The sequence below is a fragment of the Simochromis diagramma genome, unplaced genomic scaffold (assembly GCF_900408965.1).
Source record: "Simochromis diagramma unplaced genomic scaffold, fSimDia1.1 OVJJ01000669.1, whole genome shotgun sequence".
In the NCBI taxonomy this organism is placed as follows: Eukaryota; Metazoa; Chordata; class Actinopteri; order Cichliformes; family Cichlidae; genus Simochromis; species Simochromis diagramma.
Window position 1 is genome coordinate 4,239,909 of NW_024387458.1, and position 10,815 is coordinate 4,250,723.

General features: G+C 38.3%; 2 protein-coding genes across 3 annotated transcripts; both read left to right on the forward strand.

The window, feature by feature from the left end:
* Positions 1 to 100: 100 nt before the first annotated feature.
* LOC120723027 (gastric inhibitory polypeptide) lies at positions 101 to 5,867 on the forward strand. 2 transcript variants are annotated; one of them, XR_005693656.1, is made up of 5 exons: positions 101 to 1,361; positions 1,508 to 1,587; positions 5,083 to 5,214; positions 5,299 to 5,389; positions 5,680 to 5,867. XR_005693656.1 is itself a non-coding variant. In XM_040014277.1 (4 exons), exons 1-3 carry the CDS (start codon positions 1,514 to 1,516, stop codon positions 5,387 to 5,389), a joined length of 297 nt encoding a protein of 98 aa, XP_039870211.1. In that variant the 5' UTR covers positions 101 to 1,513; the 3' UTR covers positions 5,680 to 5,867. The 2 variants fall into 2 exon arrangements, 1 of the variants encoding a protein (XP_039870211.1); XM_040014277.1 differs by having other exon boundaries at positions 101 to 1,587.
* A 700-nt stretch (positions 5,868 to 6,567) lies between these two features.
* On the forward strand, positions 6,568 to 10,457 carry snf8 (SNF8 subunit of ESCRT-II). The gene is made up of 9 exons (XM_040014424.1): positions 6,568 to 6,695; positions 6,865 to 6,936; positions 7,343 to 7,393; positions 7,534 to 7,672; positions 8,359 to 8,463; positions 8,931 to 9,003; positions 9,137 to 9,278; positions 9,689 to 9,763; positions 9,970 to 10,457. Exons 2-9 carry the CDS (start codon positions 6,886 to 6,888, stop codon positions 10,105 to 10,107), a joined length of 774 nt encoding a protein of 257 aa, XP_039870358.1. The 5' UTR covers positions 6,568 to 6,695; positions 6,865 to 6,885; the 3' UTR covers positions 10,108 to 10,457.
* The last annotated feature ends 358 nt before the right edge of the window (positions 10,458 to 10,815 follow it).

The following is a 10,815-nucleotide window of genomic DNA, read 5'->3' on the forward strand; positions in this document are numbered from 1 at the left end:
CATTTAGTCAAAGAGTAACTACTCCCTTTAGAGCTGCCTGAAAAGTCCCCCTGGATATTTAAAAAATGCAACCGAGTGAAGCAACCGGAAACAACGACTGAAGGGGCGTGTTCTAGTGTTACGTTGGTGTCACGTAAGAGGTCAACGTGTTACGTCCGTGTTACGTCCGTGGTTGGACGTCTATTTTTCAAATTTGAGCTGATAGAAACATTATGGACTTACATGAGAACTGTCTTTTGTTAAAAACTATAAATAAATAAATAATTCATTTTAAATGTAAATTACAAAATAAATATAGATTACAGTTGAACACCATTTTAAAAATTGTTTCTAACAGACAATGGTTATTACTTCGAGGTTCAAATATGTAAAATACATAAGAAATTCCTGTCAGCAGATAGGCTGCTTTTTGCAAACGGACATCATACAGAGCAAAGAGTAGAAAAAATGTCTAAAACAGAGCTTTCAGAGTACTCTGAAGCCTGAGTTTTTGACCCACATGATTACCTACACAATTCAGCTTTTACACCACTCTGCATTAGTTATTATTAATCTCTGGCTCTCTTCCACAGCGTTTCTTTGTCCTGTCTTCCTCCTCTCACCCCTAACCGGTCGCACTAGTTGGCTGCCCCTTTCCTGAGCCTTGTTCTGCTGGAGGTTTCTTCCTGTTAAAGAGGAGTTTTTCCTTCCCACTGCTGCCAAAGCGCTTGCTCACAGGAAATCATCTGATTTTTGTGTTTTTTTCTGTTTTCTCTGTATTATTGTAGCATCTGTACCTTACAATATAAAGTGCCCCGAGGCAACTGTTCTTGTGATTTGGCGTTATAGAAACAAAATTTAAATGAAACTGAATTAACTATCTTAATATTTGAAAGCATCCACCCTATATATGATAGTAATGGGTCTTCTTTAAGCTATAATTTCAGTGTCACTGTGTGAGGGTTGCAGTAGCTGAGGCTAAGCTGTTTTGTGAGAGGAGCAGTAGGTGTCATTACTTTGGAGAAAGTGTCATAGAGCAGAGGTTTCTCATTTTACGATAAGCATCAGTCAAACATCTTCACCGTATTTTCAACATGCTTTAATTTTCACATTGCCACTTTTTCATTAGTTTAATGGCCCACACATTTTCCCATTTAAAGTTTATTACGTCCCTCTTTATCAGTAGTCACCTGTGTGTGTATGTGTTTCATTAATGACTTAATGTGTTGGAACTAAACTGTTTTTGTAGCTTTGGCTCATATTATCTCAGTGGAAACTATATAAAAGCCCATTTTCTGAAAGCAACACATCGTAGTAAGCAGTCTACAAATTTCTCTGGAAATTTTTCCCCTCTGCCTGCTTTAAAGACGTTTTATTCAAAGGTGAGAAAATATACTTGAATGGATTTCATGTAACTGCTCACACACTTGGTTTGAGCTGCAGAATATGCTCACCTTTCCTCCAGGTTGCTTAAAGTTGTTGAACTAAGTGTGGACCTTTCTCCAACAATCTCTGTTTTTGCTTTCAGGTCATCATGAAGGCTTTGTTGTTCAAACTTCTGATCATCTGCCTGCTGGGAGCCCTGCATGCAAAACCAGAAGAGATAGCGTAAGTCTCACTGTATGCTTTATATGCTTGTTTCCCCTGAACATACTGAGTGATAATTGGATTTAACGGCAACATTTATAAGACAAGGCTGCTCAAAATTCCAATGATTTTAAAACTTTTTTACTTGCATTTACTTTATATATTTAATTTTAGAGAATTTTATAACATTGAATGCTTATAAATTAAACTTTGGGGTGAACTGTAGACTGTGTACAGTCTACAGTTTTGCTGTATTTGAACCTCACTGTTCTATAGGACAGTGAGGTTCAAATACAGCAAAACTCATATTTAGCTTGACTTAAAATGTAAAAGTTGGGATTAATAAAAGCAAAAAAGATATGATTGTAAAATTGTAAAAATATTCATATATGTTTGTGTTTGCGGAGGAAAATAAATGTAAAGGCTTATAGTGGGGGATTATTTATCACAATATAATGCATGGCAGGTCACAGCTGTGAAGACAAATCTTAAATGTTAGAAAATATTCTGATAAAAAAACATCTTAAATTGGAATTTATACTTTTAATTGACTTGTGGGTTAAACATTTTAATGAATACAGTCTGAACGTGACAGTGTGAGGTAGAAATGGGTTACTGTGGGGGGTACTTCAATCACAAAAGATTGGAAACCTTGCCTCAGTGCAGCAGGAAGTCCTTTTATCTGCATAATGAGCTTGAATTTAATATAAGTATTTAAATGGCTTCCAAACTTTTCTCCGTGTGCTTAGCTGACTATTTTCCCCCCAGTATGTCAACACAATTTATAATAGCGTGACTCCTTAAATACATAATAATAAGTACTTTATACCACATTTTATTATATCTTTGATAATTCAATTAAAATCAGTTCAGATTTATTTATATAGTGCGAAATCACACGAACAGTTTCCTCAAGGTGCTTTGAATTGTAAGGTAAAAACCTCACAATAATACAAGAAAAACGGAGAAAACCTAACAATCATATGACAAGGAAGCTATCAGGGTCCATATTCTGCTGCTATAATACAGTACACTGTAATACAGGGAGTGCAGAATTATTAGGCAAGTTGTATTTTTGAGGAATAATTTTATTATTGAACAACAACCATGATCTCAATGAACCCAAAAAACTCATTAATATCAAAGCTGAATGTTTCTGGAAGTAGTTTTTAGTTTGTTTTTAGTTTTAGCTATTTTAGGGGGATATCTGTGTGTGCAGGTGACTATTACTGTGCATAATTATTAGGCAACTTAACAAAAAACAAATATATACCCATTTCAATTATTTATTTTTACCAGTGAAACCAATATAACATCTCCACATTCACAAATATACATTTCTGACAATCAAAAACAAAACAAAAACAAATCAGTGACCAATATAGCCACCTTTCTTTGCAAGGACACTCAAAAGCCTGCCATCCATGGATCCTGTCAGTGTTTTGATCTGTTCACCATCAACATTGCGTGCAGCAGCAACCACAGCCTCCCAGACACTGTTCAGAGAGGTGTACTGTTTTCCCTCCTTGTAAATCTCACATTTGATGATGGACCACAGGTTCTCAATGGGGTTCAGATCAGGTGAACAAGGAGGCCATGTCATTAGTTTTTCTTCTTTTATACCCTCTCTTGCCAGCCACGCTGTGGAGTACTTGGACGCGTGTGATGGAGCATTGTCCTGCATGAAAATCATGTTTTTCTTGAAGGATGCAGACTTCTTCCTGTACCACTGCTTGAAGAAGGTGTCTTCCAGAAACTGGCAGTAGGACTGGGAGTTGAGCTCGACTCCATCCTCAACCCGAAAAGGCCCCACAAGCTCATCTTTGATGATACCAGCCCAAACCAGTACTCCACCTCCACCTTGCTGGCGTCTGAGTCGGCCTGGAGCTCTCTGCCTTTTACCAATCCAGCCACGGGCCCATCCATCTGGCCCATCAAGACTCACTCTCATTTCATCAGTCCATAAAACCTTAGAAAAACCAGTCTTGAGATATTTCTTGGCCCAGTCTTGACGTTTCAGCTTGTGTGTCTTGTTCAGTGGTGGTCGTCTTTCAGCCTTTCTTACCTTGGCCATGTCTCTGAGTATTGCACACCTTGTGCTTTTGGGCACTCCAGTGATGTTGCAGCTCTGAAATATGGCCAAACTGGTGGCAAGTGGCATCTTGGCAGCTGCACGCTTGACTTTTCTCAGTTCATGGGCAGTTATTTTGCGCCTTGGTTTTTCCACACGCTTCTTGTGACCCTGTTGACTATTTTGAATGAAACGCTTGATTGTTCGATGATCACGCTTCAGAAGCTTTGCAATTTTGAGACTGCTGCATCCCTCTGCAAGATATCTCACTATTTTTGACTTTCCTGAGCCTGTCAAGTCCTTCTTTTGACCCATTTTGCCAAAGGAAAGGACGTTGCCTAATAATTATGCACACCTGATGTAGGGTGTTGATGTCATTAGACCACACCCCTTCTCATTACAGAGATGCACATCACCTAATATGCTTAATTGGTAGTAGGCTTTCGAGCCTATACAGCTTGGAGTAAGACAACATGCATGAAGAGGATGATGTGGACAAAATACTCATTTGCCTAATAATTCTGCACTCCCTGTAATGTGGCTGATGTGGACAAGTTAAATGGCTAATTGGTTAAAACTACAATTTTTATGATTAGTTGAGCCGCTTATTAAGCAAATGTACAAAAAGGAAAATCCTCTGCTTCTTGGATGTGAGGATTTGACTCTTGGTCAGATAGAATTACACGTCTGGAAATCTTTTCATCATTTTCTTTAACTTTAGCAATCAAAAGGTTGAACAAATAACTAAAAAAATATAACAATAACAAAAGTCACCTCGAGGTGCCAAAGAGTGTGAGACAAAGTTCCTACAATATTAGAGAAAAAGCAGGCGATCCCCTGTGAGCAGAGCTTGGTGACAGCGGGGAAGAAGAATGTGTATCCCAAACTGGGGAAATTCACTTGTTTGAGCAGCAGAAGGATCAGGAAGTGAATTGCAGATATATTAGAAAAATAAATATGTTTCTACTAAGCACAAATGGTTGTATATATATACAGGGAAGAGCTCTGTTTGGATTATAGGTAGAGGTGGGCAGATCGATCCAAATATCGATCATACCAGTGCTAGTACTGGTATTGGACTGATACTAGCACGAGAGGATCGACACTGTCGCGTCTATTTTATTTATAGCCTACAGCACAGTTAAACAACAGAAGCTGACCCAAAGGGATTTAGAGACAGGCAGATTTACAGGTCTCTAAAAACAAAAACAGCTTCAAAGTACATGAAAAGCTCAAAGGTGTTACTGGTATCAGCAACACTGACACTGTATTTACTCGCTATCGGTTCGATACCAAAATTTCCAGTATCACAAAGCACTAATAATAAGATACTATTAAGTCTTTAAGATATGACAGGGTCTGACTACTATTGAGTGTGAGGAGAGGGAATAAGAGGGTCAAAGAAATAATCTGATTTTTATATTTGTGTCTTTGTTGCCTCTCAGTGAAGACGAGCAGAACCTGAGGAAGAGGTACGCTGAGTCTACCATCGCCAGCGAATTCAGCAAAATCATGGATTCAATGGTGCAGAAAAACTTTATCAAGTTCCTGCTCAGCCAAAGGCAGAAGAAAACCAAGTGAGTCAGTGAATGAAGCACCAGCTTAAAAGCAGAACAAAACAACAGATTTATTTGATTGAAAGGTATTTTCTGTTCTCTCAGGCCCGCTGATGCTGGGAAGGATTTAGAGGAACATCAGTACAACGACTTGCTGAAGCTCAGCCTGCAGGAGAAGCAGGGGAGAAACATTTAGGTGTGCTTAAACTTATTCACGTGCAGAGGCACTACCTGTATTCTTTTCAAATGACGATGTGGCACAGACAATTTGAATATCTGGTTAGAAATAAGCATAATTCTATAATAAACATAACAAGGCTCAATGTCCCAGAGCCTCGTGTCTTCATGAGGACACAGGGCTCTGGGACATTTGAAGCAGCGTTTTCTCTCTATTTTGTGACAGAACAATGAATTAAGTAAAAATAAAATCCAAAATCAATTTACTTTGCTGTGTTTAATATAAATAATCTGTCACACTGTTCTCAGGCTGTGAGGATCCAGAAGGATGCAGAGGCACTGTGGAGACCTCATCTCAACTCTTCTTCATCTTTAACTCTGTGATGGACAATCTGTAGGTCTACTAGTGTAAAACTGTGAATATTTGTCCCGTGCAAAAGCTCTATTTGTGTAATGCAGTCTTCACATAAATGAATAAAGTTATTATCTAAAAATCACTGAATTGTACTTCTCAGAGTCTTTGAACCTGAAATGCTGGAGATAGTATAACTATAACACCCTAATAACTGTTGCTCCGTTTCAAAATAATTGTAGTCCTAAATCAATCAACACACTACTAATATCACGCTGTAACTCTTTACACTGCAAAACCTGTCACCTAACACCTGCTGATTGTTTTTTTCCCCCACGTTATTCAATAAATTATATTTTTTCTGTTTTATTAAATGACATATATTTTATTTTCTATGTTCATTAAAACATCATTCATTAAAAATAAATATCTGTGTGTGAACTTGAAATGAAGCTGGTAATCTGTACGGTGTATTCTTTCTACATATTATTATATTGTATTGCTTTTAGTTGTACTTATTTAGGCTTATTTTGTTATTTAATTAAGCTTATTTTTAATTTTTTGTTTTATGTTGTTCAGATATATGTCTATATAGCTGCTCCTTTAATTTTTCTAATGCTATTTTTAAGGTTTTGTCTGCTGTAACAGCCAGAAATTCTTAATTTATAAGAATTTCTCATAAATAAAGTTAATTCTTCAAAAATATAATATAAAGGGATCTCATGATGCAAAGAAGCAATTATTATTTGCTGATGAGGATAATTTTGATAATATATTCATAATGACTTTAAACGGATTAACGGCAACAAGCTGCTATATCCTCCCCAACACCAGGGGGCAGTGTTCAGTACACTGTTCAGCTGTTTACTTCCTTGTAAACAAAATGGAAGCAGTTGCAATCATTTAGCGTGAAACATCCTAGAAAACTTCACTTTTCAGCCGTTAAAATCGACAGGAGTTACAGATCGGTGATGTAAGAGCTAAATTTGTTCTTTGAGGTGAAATCAGGAAGAATTTATGAGCGACAATGCGTTAAATTAGGATTAGTTTAGCTTAGGTTAAGATTTTTACCTTAAATTGTGCAGAGGAGTCATTTTTGTGCCATAACCTCGTAGTTTCGAGTTTTAACCTTCCTCTTACAGTTTGGGACAAACATCACCAAAATGCGGAGAGGTGTCGGCGCCGGGGCGATCGCCAAAAAGAAGCTGGCTGAGGTAACGCTGTAACTCAAAGCGGTGATTCAAGAGGAGTTAGAGCCTCACATTAGCCATATGTGTATTATCTTTATTCCAGCTGGCAGGAGGTATTTAAAAGCCAACGTGAGCCGCAGATATTTTTTTTTATTGCCGTGGTTTAATTTTAGCAGAATACATCTGCAAAAGCCATTTACTGCTGCTTCATCATTTAGTAATGATGATACCAGGAATTAGTTTGTAATATGCAGGTTAATGTGGGCAAAGGTATCATAAATATCTCTAAATAATGTCAGCCTTTATTTAAATGCACTTGGTAAGCAGTTAACCCGTATTTACACACATTAAAACCCGCCTGCCAATGATGAGTGTAGAAACTGGAGCAACATTTTTCTTATTTCACTTGTACTTTTTTTTGTTTGTTAAGGCCAAATACAAAGAAAGAGGAAATGTTCTGGCTGAGGATCAAATAGTGCAGGTGAGTTTCTGTGAGTTTTGTCTGCGAAGTGAAACCATTGTTTGAATATGAAATTTGCTATCAGTACCAATAAATTATGAAAATAAGTCCCAATTGAAGCCCCAGTTTTACAACTGAACATTTTTTCCCTTTTTTGCTAGATGTCCAAGCAGCTGGAAACTTTCAAGACCCACCTGGAAGAATTTGCCAGCAAACATAAACAAGAGATCCGCAAGAACCCACAGTTCAGGGTCCAGTTTCAGGAAATGTGTGCCACCATCGGCGTTGACCCGCTTGCATGTGAGAATGATTTGGGATATGATCAGCATATGTTTTGGCATATTAGTGGCATTAAAAAATAAATAAATAAGGGACTGGATGGGGATCTATTCAGAGAATATGGTCACTTTAGAGATCAAAGTTGTAAATCTGAATGAAAAAAAAGTGAAGTTCACGATACAAAACTTGGAAAATTGTGTTCTTTTTCTACATAGACACAAATTAATTCACTTTACAAGTTTAATTTGGAAAAAAATCATGCTGTATGAGAGCAAAGTTATTAGTAAACATGTATCCTTCATGTTTTTTTTAATTTGAGGTGTTTCACTTTGTAGACAATCCCCACACACTTCTCTCACAGCCTGTTTCTGCCACTGAGACAAAAAATCTTTTGGCATCCATAAGTCAGAAGTTTTGGTTATTATCTCAAAATTGTAATGTAATAAGGTTATTTTTTCACATGTTTGAGTTAGTAAGTCGAAATTTTCATATATCAACCTGCACTGAAAAAACTTGGAGCAGTGGCTGCCTGGTTGTAAACGTAAATATGTTAGTGACGAATCAACTTTGACAAGTAAACTGATCGCAAAGAAGGAAACGATCACAGCTGGAGTTAAAGTTTTCAGGCTGTTTCACGTCTGTTTTTTTTCTGCTTATCCAAGTGACGTAACCTTTTCTGTGCCGTTTTTATTTTTTGTTTTCCACAGCTGGTAAAGGGTTTTGGTCTGAGATGCTCGGAGTTGGTGACTTCTACTATGAACTCGGTGTGCAGATCATTGAAGTGTGCCTTGCCCTGAAACATAGAAACGGAGGTTTGTATGCAGAGTGGCTGTGAATAGTTCCCTCCAAAAAACTGTTTTTCTCAGCCTCAGTAGAAAACATAAGGTCAAGGAAATATCTGAAAGAGAACTTTTAAGGACTGAGAGAATCAGACTGCACTTACACAAGACTCCTTAATTATGTTGGGCCTGCTTTCATAAAGGCTAGTTCAGTGTATCCTCTGCTAAATGCGGTAAATAAGAAACACAGAAGCACCTTTTCCTAGTATTTAGAGGATTCTTATTACAGCTGCAGATACTTCTGGGTCACTCAGTTAGGACCCTTCCTATTCAACAGTAACCTGCATCTTTATTTACCTGCAGCAGTCTGCTGGCATTAATATCTTAGACATCAGAGGTAACAGTGAATTGCAGAAAATCAAATCATGAACTGAATCCGGTAATTATAACCCAGCTCTGAAATCACTAAATAAAGTCCCAATGTGTGTGTTTTCTTTCAGGGCTGATTACTCTGGATGAGCTCCATCAGAGAGTACTGAAAGGACGCGGTAAATACGCTCAGGAGGTTAGCCAGTAAGTATAACCAACCGAACGTGTTGTGTAGTATAGAAACATGTGCTACTGATCGACATAAAATGCCTTAAAGATGTTTATTTAATGCCTGGACATCAACTTTAAATCACGTGGCTGAATATGTGCTTCCCAGGGACGACTTGGTGAGAGCCATAAAGAAACTGAAGGTGATGGGGAATGGGTTTGGGATGATTCCCGTTGGTGGTTCTTACTTGGTCCAGTCAGTCCCGGCTGAGCTCAACATGGACCACACTGTGGTTCTTCAGCTGGCCGAGGTAAGACGAAGCCAGAGTTCAGCATAAAGCAATCAGCAGCCTTGAAAAATAATCAAGTGCTTGTTTTTACACCATCCTAAGGACTTCTTGTACTTTATCTTCCATCCTGAGGTCTTTATTACATTTTGGTTGTGTAACTTTCATGCCATTACATAATTCTTTTGGACAAACTCTACTTTGTTGCATAGTCCCATTTTTATTTCCATGAAGGCAGTCCGCGAATGTGAGGCAGTAAAATAAACCTCGAGCCTTAATTTTATTTTATTGCCACCATGTATTGAAGGATCACAGCAGGGAGAGGTAAAAGGACAATGTTGAGGATTTTCTGTCTGAGATAAGGGCTTTTATTCTGAAAGGTGAGATCCTGGCTGTTTCTGGTGCTCTAATGTCAGTCTTCTTTTTGTTTGCAGAAAAAGGGATACGTCACAGTGAGTGAGATCAAGGACAGTCTAAAATGGGAGAAGGAGCGAGCGTGTCACGTGCTGGTGAGTACACAGCTCACTTTAACTGTGTGAAAGCAGCCAGGATGGAGATTATATATCAAGGTCGAGGTCTGTGAGGAGCAGGGTACAGCCTGGCCATTGGCTGTTTCTTCATCTTCCTTTAATCCTGAGCTACTTCAAACTGATCCTGCTGTTTTCTTTTATTTGGGGCCTAAAATAACTGTTTCACTCTCCTGTCCTTTTCCCAGGATCACCTGCTGAAGGAAGGCCTGGCTTGGCTGGACTCTCAGGCAGCTGGAGAGGCACAGTACTGGCTGCCAGCGCTCTTCTCTGAGCTGACTTCCCGTGACGTCACACCGGAGGAGGCCAATCAGATGACACCTTAAGCTGTGGGAGGCCCCGGACCTGCAGCTTGAGGCTTGTTGGTAAACAAAATGTGCCCTGTGGGAAGAAGGTGGCTCGTGTGACGGAGTTGGCTGGGGCTCTGGAGCTGGCGTGCAGCATGGACTCCCTCTGAGATCAGTTTTTGGACATGTGGAGGGGAAACTTTCCAAAGAGTGCACTAACATTACTGCAGAGTCAGTGAAAGGGAGCTCCAGCCCACGGCAGAAGAATTCTGCTTATACTATCAAGGTTTTTGGGTGATTAGAAGAAAGTTCTTCCAAATGTATAAACGAGATAATTCTGTTTTGTTGCACATTTTTTATTATTCTGCAATAAAATGCACTTACATTTATTACTTGATATGACTTGACTCAAACTTGTTACATGTTCAAATCATCAGAAACCTGGTTAAATAAATGACTTAGTTATAACTGATCGTAATTTCCTCTTACAGATAAGTGCAAAGACAAATGAATAACTCCGGATAATATATTTAATATTTCATCAAGTTTCGATATTAACCTAAAATGCTATATTCATCAACTTCAAGGATCATTTAATAAAATCACACATTTTTCTGATGGCTATATTCAAAAGTAAAAACTTTAAAACTGACTTTCAATGTGAGAAACTAAAGACTACTAAGATTTTGAGACAAAGATGGGATCTTAAACTGCTAGTGGGGTCATTTTTTTTAAGATTATATCACA

Excerpts from the sequence above, each read along its gene's own strand:
- snf8 (XM_040014424.1), top strand. The coding sequence starts at position 6,886 with ATGCGGAGAGGTGTCGGCGCCGGGGCGATCGCCAAAAAGAAGCTGGCT. Across the intron at positions 6,937-7,342 it reads CCAAAAAGAAGCTGGCTGAG|GCCAAATACAAAGAAAGAGG; the intron begins GTAACGCTGTAA and ends TTGTTTGTTAAG. Across the intron at positions 9,004-9,136 it reads TACGCTCAGGAGGTTAGCCA|GGACGACTTGGTGAGAGCCA; the intron begins GTAAGTATAACC and ends TGTGCTTCCCAG.
- LOC120723027 (XM_040014277.1), top strand. The coding sequence starts at position 1,514 with ATGAAGGCTTTGTTGTTCAAACTTCTGATCATCTGCCTGCTGGGAGCC. Across the intron at positions 1,588-5,082 it reads GCAAAACCAGAAGAGATAGC|TGAAGACGAGCAGAACCTGA; the intron begins GTAAGTCTCACT and ends GTTGCCTCTCAG. Across the intron at positions 5,215-5,298 it reads CAAAGGCAGAAGAAAACCAA|GCCCGCTGATGCTGGGAAGG; the intron begins GTGAGTCAGTGA and ends CTGTTCTCTCAG.